This window comes from Brassica napus, chromosome A8, assembly GCF_020379485.1.
Source record: "Brassica napus cultivar Da-Ae chromosome A8, Da-Ae, whole genome shotgun sequence".
NCBI classification, from domain to species: Eukaryota; Viridiplantae; Streptophyta; class Magnoliopsida; order Brassicales; family Brassicaceae; genus Brassica; species Brassica napus.
Window position 1 is genome coordinate 752,867 of NC_063441.1, and position 19,093 is coordinate 771,959.

Below are 19,093 nucleotides of genomic sequence, written 5' to 3' on the forward strand. Positions count from 1 at the left end.
GTTAAATTTAAAATATTTCTTGATATACATAAAAACCAACCAATTTCCATTAAGTCACACATTCAAAAAATACAAAACAAGAACTATTAAGCCGATGGATAAATTTTTGGGGGTTTTGCAAAAATGACTCAAAACAAAACGTTAAATGCAAAATTAACCCATGATTTTTTTGGAACTTTCATTTTCTCTATTCACTTTAAAAGTTTGGATTATTCATGAAAATGCCTTTTTTTTTTGAAATTGCTTGATTTACTCAGTCATCCTTATATTCGTCTTTTATTTACAACATTGCTATTATTATCAATACACCAATAACCATGAAAAACCAATGTCAAGCTTTAAATGCACCTAAAATCAACATCTCCATTTTTATATTCTTATTTCTTACACACACAAACCATTTCCCTTTCAGTTTCTCTCTTATTTCATCCCAACTTTTTATTTCACAATTTATAAGCTTATTAGAATTACTCAAGTTCATGATTTTTTATCAAGAACTAGTGGGTAAATTTCACTAAGAAATGATGTGTGTTTGAAGAAAGTAAACATGAACCTCACTAGATCTAAGACTGATTTTTGAATTTTTACAGATCTGTTCGCTAAGAGTACAAAAGTCTCCTCATCAATGAATATGTTAGTTTTACAGTTGACTTTCTCTGTGTTTTTTAAAGACGATTTCTCTTGAAATCTTAAAACTTATTTTGTTAACAACAAAGAAATGAGAAGACTTCCACAAGTCTTTTCTGACATCTTTGAGATTTTTTTTTTTCAAAACCAAAAGTAAGCCAATATTTACAAAAAAAAAGACTTTCAGTTTGTAAATTTGCAATTGGGAAAATGACTTAAATGGTAGACTTCCAAGAAGTCTTATGTCGGAAGACTTCTAAAAGTCTTTAAAAATCTCTAGGTCAATGTTTAATAAATTTTCATTTTCTCTAAAATTAAAAAAACTTTATAATGTTTTCTTATTAATTCATGTATATTAGTCAATGTCTGAACTCCTGAATGAAATTCATAACTTAAGTTAGTGATAATTACGAAGTTAGTAATTTTCATGTTTATTAATGTTTCTAGCTAATGAGAGAATACTTTTGGGGGAGTCTTCTATGTTAGTTTTTGTAAAACTTGTATTTTCAACTTCAACATATGTTTTTTAGCTTTCAATAGTGTTAAGTAACTTCATGAATATCAACTCATGTGGCTTAATGTGTTTTCTTAGATCATAAGATATATTTTTTAAGATTTAAAATAAAATTTAAGTTTCCCGCATAAATTTTAATTTTCCGCTTATATTTGAATTTTCTGCTTAAAATTTAAGTCTTCCGAGAAGACTTCTCATATGTTTTAATTTTTCGCTTAAACTTTCGAGAAGTCTTCTAGTCAAAGTATTATATGTTTGAACTTATGTAATGTTTGATTTTTTGTGAATATGATTAAGTTTTCTTGAGAAGTGTTCTCCTTAATTTTAGTAAATTTGACTAAATTTTTGTGTTATTGTGTTTTGCTATTGAAGTTAGATCAATAACTTCAATAATGTCAAGTACTTTTGGTAAAATAATTTTGTAGACATGAACATATTTACCAATCTCTTTTCATTAACATCTCTTTAGATTTACAAAAGAATCTACAACAAAAAAAGTATACATACAAATCACAAAACAGATCATAAACAAAATTATTACATATAGAGTTAGAGAATATTCCTCCACAAAGACTTTCTCGAAGAATGATCTGAAAAGTCTTCTACTGCATTATATGTTAAAAGACTTCCGAGAATATTTCTCACAAGTCTTCCAAAACCTGACTCAGCTCTAAAAAATCTGCATATCCAAAAACGTTCAAATGACTTCAAAACATAGAAAATGAGTGGAAGATGAGCTAGATTACCTTAATAAAAATCACAAAAATACATATCCAAAATTTATAGATCTACTTTTAAATGAGTGGAAGATGAGAACCATGTAATAAAAAATGTTCAAAAACAAGATAGATTAGTAAGAAAGACATAACACAAAAAATGAGAAATTAATGTAAAATTTGGTGTTTTCAAGATTAAAGAGATTAGAGAGAGGTTGGATAATTTTAGTTTGAAAAAGATAAGAGGTTGAAGTAACAAAAAGTTATTAAAACAGACATTGTGACTTACCAATCTTTGATTAAAAGTTTTTAAAAAATCCATTTTAAAAAGATAATTTTAAATAATATAATTTATATTTTAAAAATAATAAGTATTTTATTTAAATCATTTTTTCTCAAATTATTAAAAAATAATTTAAATAAAATAAATTAAGGTATATTTAATGAATACAAAAGATTTTTCTTTTTCTTTTTAATTTAAATTTAAATTTCTGTTTTATATTTTCCAAATAACATTTATAATAAAATACATTTATAAAATTTAAAGCGAAAATATTTTTATACGTAATGTGATTTCATTAAAAAAAAAAGTTTACAAAAATAATCTTGGCATTAAAGTAAATTAACGAAAACGATATTATTAAAAAATCAAAATATACTTACCTAAGATGAAAAACCAAATTAATGCAATGAATACAATTAGTTTGATTTGGCTGAATTAGATTAAAAATAGTTGTACTTTAATTTGAAGGAATATGCGTAAGTCGATCAATCCAAATTCTTTTATTTTAAAAAAAAAGAAAAATTAAGATTTGTTTGTTGCACATATCACTTATTGTTAATTACGGCCATTTATTATGTCGACGGTTTTCTAATTCCATAAACCTTGTAACAATAATCACGAATGATTTGTGCATCGTAACAAGAAAATTAGGTAAACATTGCATGATATTAAAAAAGAAAAATGGTAAAAAGAAACAACATATGTTCGAAAGAGTTGGTTGAATACTAGAAAAAAAAAATGAAAAACTGGTCTCGAGATGATTCAGAAAGAGAGAGAGAGGGGTCAAAAATCAAATACGAAACTTGCAAACCAAGTAACCTTTTCTTCCTCTTCTTCAAAGAAGATCGGCTACGTTTGATGGAAGCTCCTCAACAACCACATTGTAAAACTTCTGAATATCAAAAAGCATCCTCTCATCGTCCTTGGTCACAAAGTTAATCGCCACACCTTTCCTCCCAAACCTCCCACTCCTACCAATACGGTGAAGGTAGTTCTCAGGCTGAGTCGGCAGATCAAAGTTAATAACCAAAGACACTTGCTGCACATCAATCCCACGAGCCAAGAGATCGGTCGTGATCAGCACACGCGAAGAGCCAGACCTGAACTCTCTCATGATAATGTCTCTAGTGTTCTGGTCCATGTCTCCGTGAGTCGCCCACACCGTATGGTCACGGCTCCTCATTTTATCCGTGAGCCAGTCCACCTTGCGACGAGTGTTGACGAAGATGACGCTCTGAGTGATGGCCAACGTCTCGTAGAGGTATCAGATATGATGGAGAAGGAATTGATCCTTGTTGGAGCTACTGCTGTAGAGGACAAACTGCAAAAGGGGGTATGCTATATAGGACAAACTTCATTGTGATTACCCAATATCACTCTTTCAAAAACTTCTTTTCAGCTTACTTTTTGTAGTTCACTTGATCAGGTTCCTCAATGCATAGATAATCTTGCCCAAGCTGGTCTCAAGATATGGGTTTTGACAGGAGATAAGATGGAGACAGCAATAAACATAGGGTTTGTTCTTCTTTATTGCGAATACCACAGACCCTGGAACTGATTTTTTTTTTTTTACAAGATTTATTCTCCTCTAAGACTAAATGGACTAAATGATTTGGTTGGCCAAAATGCAGATACGCCTGCAGTTTACTTCGACAGGGTATGAAGCAGATATCCATTTCATTTGCTAATGTAGAGGAATCATCTCAAAACTCCGAAACTGTACGTATCTTATGTCGAAACTATTAAAAAAGTACATTACTGTTTCATTCGAGTATTTCGTGTGATGTAGATAAAAAAATGTCTTTAATGTTCAGGCTGCAAAGGAGAGTATTTTGATGCAGATCACAAATGCCTCACAGATGATCAAAATAGAAAAAGATCCACATGCAGCGTTTGCTTTGATCATTGATGGGAAGACACTTACATATGCTTTGAAGGATGATGCCAAGTACCAGTTTCTTGCACTTGCAGTTGTCTGTGCATCAGTAATCTGCTGTCGTGTCTCTCCTAAACAGAAAGCACTTGTATGGAAAATTCCATAAACCTTCAAAACAATTTTATTAGTTTCCCAAACATTACAATTGTCTTGATTATTTTTTTGTCAGATAACAAGGCTAGCGAAAGAAGGAACAGGGAAGACAACTTTGGCAATCGGTGATGGTGCAAATGATGTTGGCATGATTCAAGAAGCTGATATTGGTGTTGGCATCAGCGGCGTTGAAGGCATGCAGGTGCTTAAACTTCTCTTCAACACAATGAGACATACATAGTCAAGTTTCGCCTATTTTTCTAACAAAACACGTTTCTATTTTCTTTTTGCAGGCTGTAATGGCAAGTGACTTCTCCATAGCCCAGTTTCGCTTTCTGGAGAGACTACTTGTTGTCCACGGACATTGGTGCTACAAGAGAATAGCCCAAATGGTTAGTATATACGTTTCAGATAATTTGATATATCACCAGACAGCATATACACTTGATCTTCATTGGTAAATGTTGCTTTCACAGATCTGTTACTTCTTCTACAAGAACATAGCGTTTGGCCTAACTCTCTTCTACTTCGAAGCCTTCACCGGATTTTCTGGTCAATCAATATTCAACGACTCCTACTTATTACTCTTCAACGTTGTTCTCACTTCTCTCCCCGTCATTTCTCTCGGAGTTTTCGAACAAGATGTTCCTTCTGATGTCTGCTTAGAGGTTATAGTCTCCCTTTATCATCTTCACATACAAAACAAAACACTTCCTAAACTTCATATCTTTGCCTCTGTTTTTATAGTTCCCTGCATTGTATCAACAAGGCCCCAAGAACCTGTTCTTCGACTGGTACAGGATCCTCGGATGGATGGGGAATGGAGTTTACGCATCCATAGTCATCTTCACACTCAACCTCGGAATCTTCCATGTCCAATCATTCCGCTCTGATGGCCAAACCGCAGACATGAACGCCATGGGAACCGCCATGTTCACTTGCATCATATGGGCAGTAAATGTACAAATAGCTCTCACCATGAGCCACTTCACTTGGATCCAACACGTAATGATTTGGGGAAGCATAGGAGCTTGGTACATCTTCCTCGCCCTTTACGGTATGCTACCACCAAAACTCTCTGGTAACATCTTCCACATGCTCATCGAGGTTCTAGCGCCTGCGCCGATCTTCTGGCTTACCACACTCCTGGTCATTGCCGCTACAACGCTCCCTTACTTGTTTCACATCTCGTACCAAAGATCGGTGAACCCTCTTGACCATCACATTATACAAGAGATCAAGCATTTCAAGATTGATTTAGAGGATGAGAGAATGTGGAAACGAGAGAAGTCCAAGGCTAGAGAGAAGACAAAGATTGGTTTCACGGCTAGAGTTGATGCTAAGATCAGACAGCTAAGAGTGAAGCTTCAGAGGAAACATTCGGTGTTGAGTGTCATGAGTGGGACTTCTTCTAATGATACAACTTCAAACTCACAACAGACTTAATTTAAGATCAAGTAAATTTTGTTTTAACTCCATTGTTTTATGAGATATTGCACTCCCTATACAAACATAACTCTATAATTTGCATGGATGGAAGTTTGCTTTTCTTACTGATGTGTTTTTTTTTTAATGTCAGTTATGCCCTTATTTCAAGTATTAACACATTCTAAAAATATTACGCATTTACAAAGTTCCTATATTGATATACCACGTGTGAAAGATTTTGTCTAGAGAAAGCACTATAATCGATACATGCATTGTCTAAAAATCAAACATGTTCATCTCTCATCTGTCCCAATTTCATTGTTTATTCCGTCGAACCTTTCTTCACTCCTTCATCTCTGTCTTGCTCCGTCGTGGCTGTCGTCCACGCAGTTGACTTGCTTCATCTTCCTTGTTCATCTACGCCATCGACTAAAAACAGAGCCACCACGAACGTCTCCGCCTCAAGTTTCTTCTTCTTCGCCGCAAATCGTCGTGTTTGTCTCGGTTCACCGGACCATCTCCCTCATCTTTCTCTGCCGATGTCGTCATGCTCGGATTCAAGCCTAGCCATAGTGTTCATCCTCGCCGTCTCTGTCTCGTTACAGAAGATATCGAACAATATTGGCGATTTCTTATGTTTTGCAACACAAGCCCTCCAACCTTTAGATATTCTCAAGGTGGCTCCAATATTTTCAAGTGTACAAATAGTTTCACAAATCGGCTCCAGACTTTTAGATTCTACATTTCAAACCCTTTAAAAACTCCCCGAATAGTCCTCGGAGTCTTAGATGTTTTCAATGTTAAAATTCAAATGACAATCTTGAGATAATTAGTGTATATTACCAGCTAAATATAACCATAAAAGCCAAGTAAAATTTTTAACCGACTATTTCACAAATTATATCATTAATATTACCGGCTAACTATAAAAATGTAGAGATAATTAGTATATATTACCGGTTAACAATAACAAAAAAATTCAAGTACAATGTTAACCGGCTAAACAACCATTTAATCATTTGTATTGTGATTTGTTAATGAGTTAATTTTATGTTTACCCGAACATGTAAATTTAATCATATGTTTTGTGATTTATTAGAGAGTTAATTTTTTGTTTATCTGAACTGATACAAAATAACAATCATTAACCGATCAAAATAGCCGGTAAATATGAATTAAATACCAGCTAAAATGTAAAGTACCCGGATAAATCAGAATATAAGAATGCTAATTTAAAAATGAGACATATAAGCTATATGTATAACTGGTAATTAAAATCTAAATACCAGCTAACATATAATATATCCAGTTAAATAATAATATAGACATGCTAATTTATAAATTATCTAAAAAATCACATTATAACCGGCTAACTTACATATCAACAATATAAATTAAGCTTACACCGTTGAGAAGCTCTACATTGTTTCAATAAAAAAAAAAGAAACTAGCAGTATTCAAAATTAAATTAAAAAAACAAATAAAAAATATGCAAAATAACCGGGACTAGTTTTAAAAAAACAACAAAAATGGATCCTCAACTTGCATCGATCGAACTGAGAAGATCCAACCGCTCGATGCTCCAACTGCAGTACTTGATCCAGCCTAAAATATACAAATTGATCGCATACTGAACACCGTTCTACTCGATTAAATCCTCTCGGCATAAGCTTCATCTCATGTGCCCACAATCGAACGACGGAGTTGTGACAGTGGCGAGAAGAAAAGACACAGACACGGCAGCGAGAAGAGAAGACGCAAACACGACAGCAAGAAGAGAAGACGCAGGCACGGCAACGTTCTGGTGCGGCGGAGATGCGGCGACACCAGTGGAACGGAGACAAACTTTTTTTATTATGTTGGTTTTTTTATATTAAAATTTAAACTACTTAATTAAAGAAGGAGTATATGGTAAAATACTCCTAGACAAATAGTCTGACAACCATGTTTTCTAGAGTTTTTCTATTTTTGCAAATTTTTCAGTTATTGTATATTTTTCTTGCAAATCGCTCTTGTTTTATGTAAGTGTATTGAAGATAGATAAAGAAAACAAAAATTATATTCTTTTTTCTCACTATTCAAATCGTTTATATAACTAGATATTAGACAAAAGAAAGAGGGTACTGAACTGCGTTTACGTATGTGTACACTAATATTAATGAAAATGAAAAAGAAATACATTACAAACTACATTATTGCTACAACCATAACGGCTTTTTTGGAATTGCAAACATTTGCTGCCTAACCTTACCAACACACGAATTGTGGAACTACTACATGAAAAGGTATATATTTCAAATCCCAAATGCAATTTAATATCTCTTATGCAAACTTTTTTTTTAAAAAATATATCAAAAATTAACATTCAAATTTAAAAATGTTAATTTTTCCTTTGTTAATTTTTTTGGGTTTCGGAAAATAACCCTCTTTCTTTAATTAAAGCGAAAATTATATAAAAAATTATATATTTTTGTTTTTTTTGAAAGGTAGCCGTTTTTTTAATTAAAAGTGAAAAAAAAAAATTCGTGTTAGCCGTTTGAAAAGTAGCCGTTTCTGTTTTGGTTTTCGGGAAGTAGTCGTTGTTAGATTTCCTTTTTATCTATAAAAAGTCCACTTCCAACTATCTCACATCAGATAATCCCATTCTCCTTTCCATCAAGAAAATAATAATAATAATAATAATAATCAGTTTCCGAACCATGGAGCCGGAGAGCAACTTCCCGTCCCCTTCTTCTCCGTCGCTCATATCCTAATACAACCCATAGAAAACAAGATCATGTTTGTAATCGGGAGCTACATCATGTACCACGACGACGAAGCTATCGGCCGTGATTCTGATTCCCAAAGTAAACGCCGTAACCCTTTCTCTCAGCCGTAAGGTATCAAAATCCTCTTTCTTTCTCTGTTTTTTAAAATGCTTTTTGTTTTCTCAAAAGCTTCTTTTTTGGGGGGAAGAGGGAGATTCTATATTGCCCGGATTGATTATAAGACACTTTATAAATTCATAATGTGAAAACAAGTAGAACATCGTCCAGTCATTGATCGTTTCATTTGTCTTTTTATACTTATGATTTACTTAGTCCACTCATAAATAATCAGTCCGGTAATTTTAATCGACTTCTTTCTCTCTGTTTTAAAAATGTTTTTTTTGTCAAAAGCTTTATTTTTTTTGGGAAATTCTATATTACTGGACTGACAGACACTAAATTCATAATGTGTAAACAAATAGAATGTCGTGTCCAGTCATTTATTTGTCCGTTAGAGATCATTAATTTCATTTTGCCTTTATACTTATGGTCATTTTAGTCACTCAAAATCAGTTCGGCAATTAAGAGTTTCCCCATTCGTATTTTCATGGTTTTCTTTTCAAATCTTTTGCTTGTTTGTTGTGTTGTGTGTTTCTTGTTTTTTTGTGTTTGCTTGTTTGTCGAGTTAGAAATCAGTGATGCTGTGTTTTGGAACTTGACGTTGAAGGCTTATCTGGATATGGGTTTTTAAAGAAGAAGCTGTTGTCGACCTCTCTTCTGCATATCATACAAGTTATGTTACAGACTTATATTGCGCTGAAATTAGGACTTCATTTGATGCTCACCGTGGCCAATGAACATGTAATGTTGCCAATACATGATGTGTTATTAATTTTATTATCTGAAGAACTCCTGCCGTAAATGATATGTGTGATCTTGATGATACTATATGTCTCTTTTAGATTGACAAGAAAAGAACTAAAAAGTAAAGACTACAAATAACGTAAAATAGACTTATTATTATTTTAAAACTATTTATTTAGACTTACACAATCATCTAAAATTATACTAACAATAGTTTGAAAACAACCTTTTGTCAAAAAAAGTTTGAAAGTTAAAATGACATGTTATTAATTTTATTATCTGAAGAATTCCTGCCATAAATAACACGTGTGATTTTGATGATACGATGAGGTAAGAAAAAAAACTAAAAAGTAAAGACTATAGAAATTACAAAAATAGACTTTTTATTATTTTTAGAGTATTTATTTGGACTTACACAATCATCTAAATTTATAATATATATAACAAAAGTTTGAAAACAACCTTTGTCAAAAAGAAAAGTTTGAAAACAACTTTCATTTCATTTCCAGTGTGATCTTACCGAAGCTTTTTTAAAAAAAAGTTGTTGGGTCATTTCATTGGTATGCTTTAAGTGATCTTAACAAATTTCTATACCAAAATCAAAAATCTAAATGCAAAATCAAAATTAATTATAATTTTGTTCTATTTCAGCACAAAAAATACTATGGTATTGAAAAAAAAAATACTAGGGTTAAATTTGGAGAAGTAAATACAATCTAATTACAAACTCAATCGAATAAATATTATATATCTAAATTACATATATCTAAAGTAAAATATTACAATATTATTTAAATAAATCATATATATAATACAAAATAATTTAAATATAATTGGAATATTAGTAACTTTTATCATATATATTTTTAATACTTATATCCATGCATGAGCACGAGAATAATTAATATGCTGTCTGTGAACTTCCTCGTATAGTTTTAAAATCCGAAAAATTACTTGACATTTTTTCCTCTTGATTGGTTTTAGAAGGAAAAAAATTTGTCATCCGAAAAAAAAGATGGGAGATAGTTGGATTACTCCTTGATAATTTAGACTTTCTCTCATTTATATATAAATATTTTTTAAATTTTTATTAGCTAATAAAAATTACTTGACATTATTCCTCTTAATTGTTTTAGAAGGAAAAAAAATTGTCATCCGAAAAAGAAGATGGGAGATAGTTGGAATACTCCTTGATAATTTATTTAGACTTTCTCTCAATTATATATAAATATGTTTTAAATTTCTATTAGCTAATAAAAATTTAATCATTTTATTATTCATTAAGCGTATCATTCTAGTATTTAACGTGAGATCTCAAATGCAAAATATCATTTCGCAAATAATAATGTATATGTGTTAGATATTTAGAAATTCAAAAATAATGTATGATATAGTAGCACTTTATAAATCATTATTTTCCTTTAATTTTGCAAAAGGTCACATTATCATATATACACTCTTTAAAAACTTAGAAGGAATTCTAATTTTTATTACATTTAAATGGTTACCATTTTAATAAATACCTTATTTTTTTATGAAAAACAAAAAAAAAACAAAATTAACTCTCGTAAATTATTTATAAATGTTTAAAAATTATTAATAAAAAATTATAAACTCAACCTCACCCACTAATTACTAAATTCTAAACAATAATAAGCACTAAACTTTAAAACGTAAATATTATAATCTTTTTGATTGAGTGTATTTTTGAAATTTTGTATCCAATTTAATATATTATGCAAGCAATTTCTCAAAATTTTACTCGCCTTCCCATGAAATATGATTGTGTACTTCCATTTATATTTCATTAGTTCCGTGTTGGGTATTCACCAGCACTTTTAATTTTAAATTTCACTAAGAACTAAAATATTAATTATATAAATAAATAAATAAATATCATTTTATCCATAAGATTGCTACACGGTAAACAATTAAGTTTTAATTATTTTTATTTTCAAATTTTACATGATTTTTTGGTACTAATTCTAATATAATATTTTATCAATTCACTTTAGTGAAGAAAAAGGCAAAAGACAACCAACATATCAATATTTGTTATTTTTATTTATATTCGGCAACTTAATACACTTTATTATGCTACAAAACTAACAACAATTAATAATATTGTTATTTTTTTTCTTTGATAAAGGCATGTATTATTATAAATATTATTTGAGTTTTAATGTAGATAAGAAATCAGGGTTAACAACTATAAAGGCATCTGCAGTCACTCTTTCCTTGGCTTTGTTTAGTGCAAAAACCATCTCCTTTCCTTTTTTTGGTACATTCAGTTCTACATTGAGTAATATCACATTCTCCTGTTTTGATTGGGTATATGTCGTAACAAGTTTTTGGTTTTGATGGTGGTCCTCTTTCCAGAGCAATCGTCATTACTCCTGTTATTACAATAGTTAAAATATAACTTCAGTTTTCTTATTTAAAACAGAAAATTAGTGTTTTTGGTTGAAAGAGTTTTTTTATAGTAAAATAAAAACTTAAACTATGAACATATCTTTCTTATCATTGATTATTTTGGGAACATTGCTAAACTCAAGATTATAGAATTCAATATACAAATTATATAAGTATATAAAATAATATGATATAAGAATAAATTTAATTTTAAATAATTGTAAAATATAATAATAAAATTTTAAATGAAAATACAAATACAAATACATACCGAAAAGAAGAATTGTGAGCATAACACGACCAATAAGCGGAGGTTGAAAAGCATTTTTCATCTTTGATAATTAAATAAATGTGTTTTAAAATTACAAACACAGATAATCATATTTATAGATGAATCAAAATTGAAACATATCTAATTTAAGTAAGCTATGTATCTTCTAAAATTTCGATATAAAAGGATCTAATTTGACCAAAAATCTTTTTCAAAATTTCTAGTTTTTATTTGTTTGATAGATAAAAAATATTTTGACTTGGTTAAATTTAAAATATTTCTTGATATACATAAAACCAACCAATTTCCATTAAGTTGCACATTCGAAAATACAAAACAAGAACTATTAAGCCGATGGATAAATTTTTGGGGGTTTTGCAAAAATGACTCAAAACAAAACATTAAATGCAAAATGAACCCATGATTTTTTTTGGAACTTTCATTTTTTTCTATTCACCTTAAAAGTTTGAATTATTCATGAAAATGCTTTTTTTTGTTGAAATTGCTTGATTTACTCAATCATGCTTATATTCCTCTTTTATTTACAATATTGTTATTATCATCAATACACCAACAACCATGAAAAACCAATTTCAAGCTTTAAATGCACATAAAATCAACATCTCCATTTTTATATTCTTATTTCTTACACACACAAACCATTTCCCTTTCCTCTTTTATTTACAACATTGCTATTATCATCAATACACCAACAACCATGAAAAACCAATTTCAAGCTTTAAATGCACATAAAATCAACATCTCTATTTTTATATTCTTATTTCTTACAAACACAAACCATTTCCCTTTCAGATTCTCTCTTATTTCATCCAACTTTTTATTTCACAATTTATAAGCTTATTAGAATTACTCAAATTCATGATTTTTGGTCAAGAACTAGTGGATAAATTTCACTAAGAAATGATGTGTGCTTGAAGAAAGTAAACATGAACCTCATTAGATCTAAGACTGATTTTTGAATTTTTACAGATCTGTTCGCTAAGAGTACAAAAGTCTCCTGATCAATGGATATGTTAGTTTTACAGTTGACTTTCTCTGTGTTTTTTAAAGACGATTTCTCTTGAAGTCTTCAAACTTATTTTGTTAACAACAAAGAAATAAGAAGACTTCCACGAGAGTCTTTTCTAACATCTTTGAGATTTTTTTTTTCAAAACCAAAGGTAAGCCAATATATTTACAAAAAAAGAAGACTTTCAGTTTGTAAATTTGCAATTGGGAAAATGACTTAAATGGTAGACTTCCAAGAAGTTTTATGTCGGAAGACTTCTAGAAGTCTTCTTAGAGAAGAAGTCTCTAAGTCAATGTTTAATAAATTTTTATTTTCTCTAAAATTAAAAAAAAACTTTATAATGTTTTCTTATTAATTCATGTATATTAGTCAATGTTTGGACTCCGGAATGAAATTTATAACATAATTAGTGATAATTATGAAGTTAGTAATTTTCATGTTTATTAATGTTTCTACCTAATGAGAGAAGACTTTTGGGGGAATCTTCTATGTTAGTTTTTGTAAAACTTGTATTTTCAACTTCAACATATGTTTTTTAGCTTTCAACAGTGTTAAGTAACTTCAAGAATATCAACTCATGTGGCTTTAATGTGTTTTCTTAGATCATAGGATATACTTTTTAAGATTTAAATTTAAGTTTCCCGCATAATTTTTAATTTTCCGCTTAAAATTTAAGTCTTCGGAGAAGACTTCTCATAGTTTTTATTTTTCGCTTAAACTTTCGAGAAGTCTTTTCAGAAATCTTCTCATAGTTGTTAAATGAAGAAAAATCAGACATTGCAACTTACCGATCTTTGATTAAAAAGATAATTTTAAATAATATAATTTATATTTTAAACAATATAATTTTGATTAAATATTTTTTTCTCAAATTATTAAAAATTAATTTAAATAAAAGAAATTAAGGTATATTTAATGAATACAAAAGATTTTTCTTTTTCTTTTTCTTTTTAATTTAAATTTAAATTTATGTTTTATATTTTCCAAATAACATTTATACTATAATACATTTATAAAATTTAAAGCGAAAATATTTTTATATGTAATGTGATTTCATAAAAAAAAGAGTTTACAAAAATAATCTTGGCATTAAAGTAAAGAAATAATCTTATCTTTTAAAATTTATCATTGTGTATTTATACTATTTCGTTCTAGATCATCACTTTATTTTTTCTAATTTTATTTTTCCTAAATTAACGAAAACCATATTATTAAAAAATCAAAATATACTTACCTAAGATGAAAAACCAAATTAATGCAATGAATACAATTAGTTTGATTTGGCTGAATTAGATTAAAAATAGTTGTACTTTAATTTGAAGGAATATGCGTAAGTCGATCAATCCAAATTCTTTTATTTAAAAAAAAAGAAAAATTAAGATTTGTTTGTTGCACATATCACTTATTGTTAATTACGGCCATTTATTATGTCGACGGTTTTCTAAATCCATAAACCTTCTAACAATCACGAATGATTAGAAAATTAGGTAAACATTGCATGATATTAAAAAAGAAAAATGGTAAAAAGAAACAACATATGTTCGAAAGAGTTGGTTGAATACTAGAAAAAAAAAATGAAAAACTGGTCTCGAGATGATTCAGAAAGAGAGAGAGAGGGGTCAAAAATCAAATACGAAACTTGCAAACCAAGTAACCTTTTCTTCCTCTTCTTCAAAGAAGATCGGCTACGTTTGATGGAAGCTCCTCAACAACCACATTGTAAAACTTCTGAATATCAAAAAGCATCCTCTCATCGTCCTTGGTCACAAAGTTAATCGCCACACCTTTCCTCCCAAACCTCCCACTCCTACCAATACGGTGAAGGTAGTTCTCAGGCTGAGTCGGCAGATCAAAGTTAATAACCAAAGACACTTGCTGCACATCAATCCCACGAGCCAAGAGATCGGTCGTGATCAGCACACGCGAAGAGCCAGACCTGAACTCTCTCATGATAATGTCTCTAGTGTTCTGGTCCATGTCTCCGTGAGTCGCCGACACCGTATGGTCACGGCTCCTCATTTTATCCGTGAGCCAGTCCACCTTGCGACGAGTGTTGACGAAGATGACGCTCTGAGTGATGGCCAACGTCTCGTAGAGGTCACAGAGAGTCTCCAGCTTCCAGTCTTCCTTCTCCACGTTCACGTAAAACTGCTTGATACCTTCGAGAGTCAGCTCGTCGCGCTTCACCAAGATCCTCACCGGTTTGCTCATAAACTTCCTCGTGATCTCGAGAGCCTCCGGCGGCATTGTGGCTGAGAACACACCGACTTGGATCTTCGGTGGGAGGAGCTGGAAGATGTCGTAGATCTGGTCCTTGAACCCGCGTGAGAGCATCTCGTCGGCTTCGTCGAGGACAAACATCTTGATGGAGTCAGCGCGGAGAGACTGTCTTCTGAGCATGTCGAACACACGACCTGGAGTTCCCACCACGACGTGGACACCGGCTTGGAGGATACGCTGATCCTCACGGACACTGGTTCCACCGACACAGGCGTGGACCTTGACGCCAAGATAGTCTCCTAGAGCGCGCATGACCTTCTCAATCTGCTGAGCAAGCTCCCTGGTTGGAGCCAAGACGAGAGCCTGGCACTGGACAAGGGTGAAGTCGAGCTGCTGCAAGACCCCAGAGCAGAAAGTGGCGGTTTTGCCGGTACCAGACTGTGCCTGCTGGATCACGTCGAGACCGTTGCAAAAGGGTACGATTCCTCTTTGCTGAATAGCAGATGGCTTTTCAAAACCTATAAAAATGAACCAATAAGGGAGAGCACACATGAGACTAAGCTAAAAGGAAAAAAGATACAAAAAATGTTACTATGATTCATCTTCTTTTTGACTTACCATAGGCATAGATGCCCCTAAGAAGGTTCTCTTGAAGACCCATGGCATCAAAGCTCTCATGGACCTCATCATACGAGGTGAAGAACTCATCTTGTCCCTCGAGGCTGCACCCAAATAGAAACAACAGTTAGCTAAATCACACGAGAGGAGACAAGTAGTATTGAAAGTAGAGATCCTAAAAGACTTACACTTCATTGAGCTTCTGGTCAAACTGACGAGTATCAAACTGTGTACCTTCTGGTGCTGATCCTGCCATGACTATAACAAACACACACAAAAAGATAACAGCTTTAGATTAAAAACACACCAAAAAAAAATAGCTTGAAGATTGTAAACGAAACACATCAAATATGAATGTAACAGAATAGCCAAACTTGAAGTTCCATGAAGAGAGGAAAACAAGCATTAATATCTGATTAATATAATGTTAGGAGAGAAACAAGACTATGGTTCATCCAATATCATAAATACCATTCAAAAAATGTATTTATCTCCATAAAAGTATATAATAACATAATTTGTTTGGAAAAAAAAAATCATCAATGTAACAGAATAGCCAAACTTAAAATTCCATGAACAGAGGAAAGCAAGCATTAATATCTGAATAATAAAATAATGTTAGGAGAGAAACAAGCCTATGGTTCATCCAATATTTTAGATACCATCCAAATATATATAGTCTCTCCAAAAATCCTATGGGTTAGTAGTTATATTAATATTGAAACTCATATGTTAACATCATGAGCTTAATCTCAGAATGTAACAGAATAGCCAAACTTGAAATTCCATGAAGAAAACAAGCATTAATATCTGAATATTATTGATGTCAGGAGAGAAACAATCTAATGGTTCATCTAATATCAAAGATACCATTCAAATATATATATTCTCTCCATGAAACCATATAATAACTTTTTTTAAAAAACTGTTGATAATCAAAGCTAATAAGCAAAAGATTATCACATGACACAGTAACTTATAAGATAATAAACAATAGCATTATCAAATTATAATGAATGTAACAGAATAGCCAAACTTGAGATTCCATCTATATGGGAAAGCAAGCATTAATATCTGAATATATATTCATATCAGGAGAGTAACAAGCCTAATGGTTCATCCAATATAAATAGATACCATTCAAATATATACTTGTCTCTCCATGAAACCATATAACGAGGTTAATTATATTAATATTTAAACTCTGTTATTATCAACCAGCTTAAAATCAAATCAAGCCACTAATTGATCCCTGTAACGATCACAGATTTGAAAAAAAAAAACACTTAATTCGACCCAGAAGGAGTCCGAAGCAAATCAATCGCAAAGACATTAAATCAGATAAGATCCAAACCAACACAGAGAAAGTATAATGAAAAAGAGATATATCCGAACCTTGAGTTTGAGTTGTGTAGGAGAGAGATGAAAGCTTTTAAGAGCAAAAGTGAAAGACTTTGGATCTGAACCCGAATGTGAAGAGATAGAACAAAGAGTTTATAGAGAGAGAAAGTGCAATATCAATTGATAGAGGTAGAGAGAGAGAGTAAAACGTGTATTTATATAGTCCCCTTTTATTTCTCGTGGTGTTTAGGGTTTTCTCTTAGGAAATTGTTTTTCTATTCAGTTTAGGATTTTCCACTTTTACCCTTTGTTTTCCTCTTTATTGCAGAGTAAGATTGGTGGCAAATTTGCTTACAAAAACCGAACCGACCCGACGGTTGAACCGGATTCGACCATGAATCGGTTACATAGTCGGGTTGGATCTAATAATTGGTTCGACCATAAACCGGTTATATAGCTGGACTGAACTTCATAGTTACTAAACTGATAAAAACCAATAGAATTATTCAAAATCTATAAATCATCCATATAAACATAAAATTAATTTATATTTATAAGTTTGATGTCTAAAATCCATTTATATTTTAATTGTGTACCATATTTACTAACAGTACTTTTAAATTTATTCAACAGAAATATATTAAACCAGATTTATTGAATCAGGTTTGACCCGGTCGAACCATATTGAATCGTGACCCAAAAATTATCCAGTTCAGCTTCCGGTCCGGTTTTAAAAACACCGGTTAAGAGTTAAAACATTAAGAAGCTATTAGATAGCTCATACTTGAATATTATTCATAGTTAAACTTTATAATTATAATGAAAAAAAGTAGTTTGTTACAATCGGCTCTTCTATATATTATGAGGTATTAGAGCAATGAGTTCAGCTCAGCTTTGTATTATTTATTCTTCAATGAAATTACATTTCGATTCATACATTATCATCGCTCTGATCATCGTGGATTAGTATTTAACCTCTGAGCCTCTAGATGGAACGAATTATTCAATCAAATTTATAACTGACGACTAGCTTAGAGGCAAAGAACAAAATCAGTTTTATAGATGGATATATTGTTGTGCCTCATAATAAGAATGATCAGTATTCATAATTTGATATACACCCGTGTTCTTTGTCTCAAAGTTGTTTCATATATCTTGAAAAATCTTCACAAATAAAAACTTGTAACTGGATCGATCCAGTGTAATTAATTAAATACTTGATATGAGTAAATTAATCATATTCCTGGATGTTCATGCTTGGAGTCAAACGTTAGGAATAAGTGAAATTGAAGCAATTATGTACATTCTTTTCCAGGGTGAAAGAATTTCTTGACCATTTTGTAAAGTTTGCAGAATGTCTGAGCTCAACACATGAAGTTGCAACAAAGGCGGTTAGTAAATGTTAAGTAATCAGAATGTTTTTAAGTCATCGTAGTTGTGCTAGTCTATACAACCTCGTCCGTTTAGAAGGTACCGAACTCATTGTCAGATAGAGCTAATCTTAGATAACCATTTGTTTCCATCCGTTTTGATCAGTACTATTGACTCAGCAATTAAACTCACTGTTCAGGTCAAAACTTAGCTGTAGTATCCATAGAAACGACCAAGAACTCTAGAAAGATGAAATGGAGGAATGTCCTCCCAAACCCACTGATACCAAAATCATTATTGATTGCTGATGAAGGGAAAGATGTCAGATAAACCATCAGCACAAGCTGCTAGAAAACAATAATTAAAATAAAGAAACCAAAGAACATTATTTTCTTAGAAGAATAAAATGTTGCAAAAGAATCAAACCTCGGCCAAGTCTAACAAACCTAAATTCATTGCTCATATCTTATTAACTAAAGTCTTTGCTTCCTCCTTGATAGTCATATTACGCCATTTATCCTTCAAATTGCACAAGAGAAAAGAGTAAACAACAAAGCATAAATATACACATAAGTTATATAGTTTTTTTTTCTTAAAACACAAGTTATATAGTTTCAATGTG

General features: G+C 31.3%; 3 protein-coding genes, 1 long non-coding RNA gene, 2 other non-coding genes and 2 pseudogenes across 6 annotated transcripts; 2 read left to right on the forward strand and 6 right to left on the reverse strand.

Moving 5' to 3' along the window:
- Positions 1-2,787: 2,787 nt before the first annotated feature.
- LOC125577235 (eukaryotic initiation factor 4A-6-like) lies at positions 2,788-3,398 on the reverse strand. Its single transcript, XM_048738422.1, has one exon. It carries the CDS (start codon positions 3,321-3,323, stop codon positions 2,976-2,978), a length of 348 nt encoding a protein of 115 aa, XP_048594379.1. The 5' UTR covers positions 3,324-3,398; the 3' UTR covers positions 2,788-2,975.
- Positions 3,399-3,405: 7 nt separating this feature from the next.
- LOC125577234 (phospholipid-transporting ATPase 6-like) lies at positions 3,406-5,722 on the forward strand. Its single transcript, XM_048738421.1, has 8 exons — positions 3,406-3,473; positions 3,567-3,655; positions 3,772-3,859; positions 3,955-4,164; positions 4,246-4,371; positions 4,463-4,561; positions 4,646-4,837; positions 4,917-5,722. Exons 1-8 carry the CDS (start codon positions 3,411-3,413, stop codon positions 5,613-5,615), a joined length of 1,566 nt encoding a protein of 521 aa, XP_048594378.1. The 5' UTR covers positions 3,406-3,410; the 3' UTR covers positions 5,616-5,722.
- A 2,174-nt stretch (positions 5,723-7,896) lies between these two features.
- On the forward strand, positions 7,897-9,292 carry LOC125577236. The gene is made up of 2 exons (XR_007315586.1): positions 7,897-8,476; positions 9,072-9,292. It is a non-coding gene; the product is annotated as an uncharacterized LOC125577236 (long non-coding RNA).
- A 5,112-nt stretch (positions 9,293-14,404) lies between these two features.
- LOC106443439 (eukaryotic initiation factor 4A-1-like) lies at positions 14,405-17,350 on the reverse strand. The gene is made up of 4 exons (XM_013885005.3): positions 17,155-17,350; positions 15,948-16,017; positions 15,760-15,863; positions 14,405-15,659 (listed from the first exon to the last, which is right to left on the reverse strand). Exons 2-4 carry the CDS (start codon positions 16,013-16,015, stop codon positions 14,593-14,595), a joined length of 1,239 nt encoding a protein of 412 aa, XP_013740459.1. The 5' UTR covers positions 16,016-16,017; positions 17,155-17,350; the 3' UTR covers positions 14,405-14,592.
- Positions 16,112-16,222, reverse strand: LOC125577478. The gene has a single exon (XR_007315892.1). It is a non-coding gene; the product is annotated as a small nucleolar RNA snoR98 (small nucleolar RNA).
- On the reverse strand, positions 16,300-16,414 carry LOC125577480. The gene has a single exon (XR_007315893.1). It is a non-coding gene; the product is annotated as a small nucleolar RNA snoR98 (small nucleolar RNA).
- LOC125577479 lies at positions 16,515-16,621 on the reverse strand (annotated as a pseudogene).
- On the reverse strand, positions 16,774-16,847 carry LOC125577481 (annotated as a pseudogene).
- Positions 17,351-19,093: the final 1,743 nt, after the last annotated feature.

What these genes read in the sequence shown, in the direction of transcription:
- LOC125577235 (XM_048738422.1), bottom strand. Translation starts at nt 3,323, where the DNA reads ATGAGGAGCCGTGACCATACGGTGTGGGCGACTCACGGAGACATGGAC.
- LOC125577234 (XM_048738421.1), top strand. Translation starts at nt 3,411, where the DNA reads ATGATGGAGAAGGAATTGATCCTTGTTGGAGCTACTGCTGTAGAGGAC. An exon ending in CATCTCAAAACTCCGAAACT is followed by an intron (nt 3,860 to 3,954) that starts GTACGTATCTTA and finishes TTTAATGTTCAG; the next exon opens with GCTGCAAAGGAGAGTATTTT. An exon ending in CTTCTGATGTCTGCTTAGAG is followed by an intron (nt 4,838 to 4,916) that starts GTTATAGTCTCC and finishes CTGTTTTTATAG; the next exon opens with TTCCCTGCATTGTATCAACA.
- LOC106443439 (XM_013885005.3), bottom strand. Translation starts at nt 16,015, where the DNA reads ATGGCAGGATCAGCACCAGAAGGTACACAGTTTGATACTCGTCAGTTT. An exon ending in GACCAGAAGCTCAATGAAGT is followed by an intron (nt 15,864 to 15,947) that starts GTAAGTCTTTTA and finishes ATTTGGGTGCAG; the next exon opens with CCTCGAGGGACAAGATGAGT. An exon ending in TAGGGGCATCTATGCCTATG is followed by an intron (nt 15,660 to 15,759) that starts GTAAGTCAAAAA and finishes TCATTTTTATAG; the next exon opens with GTTTTGAAAAGCCATCTGCT.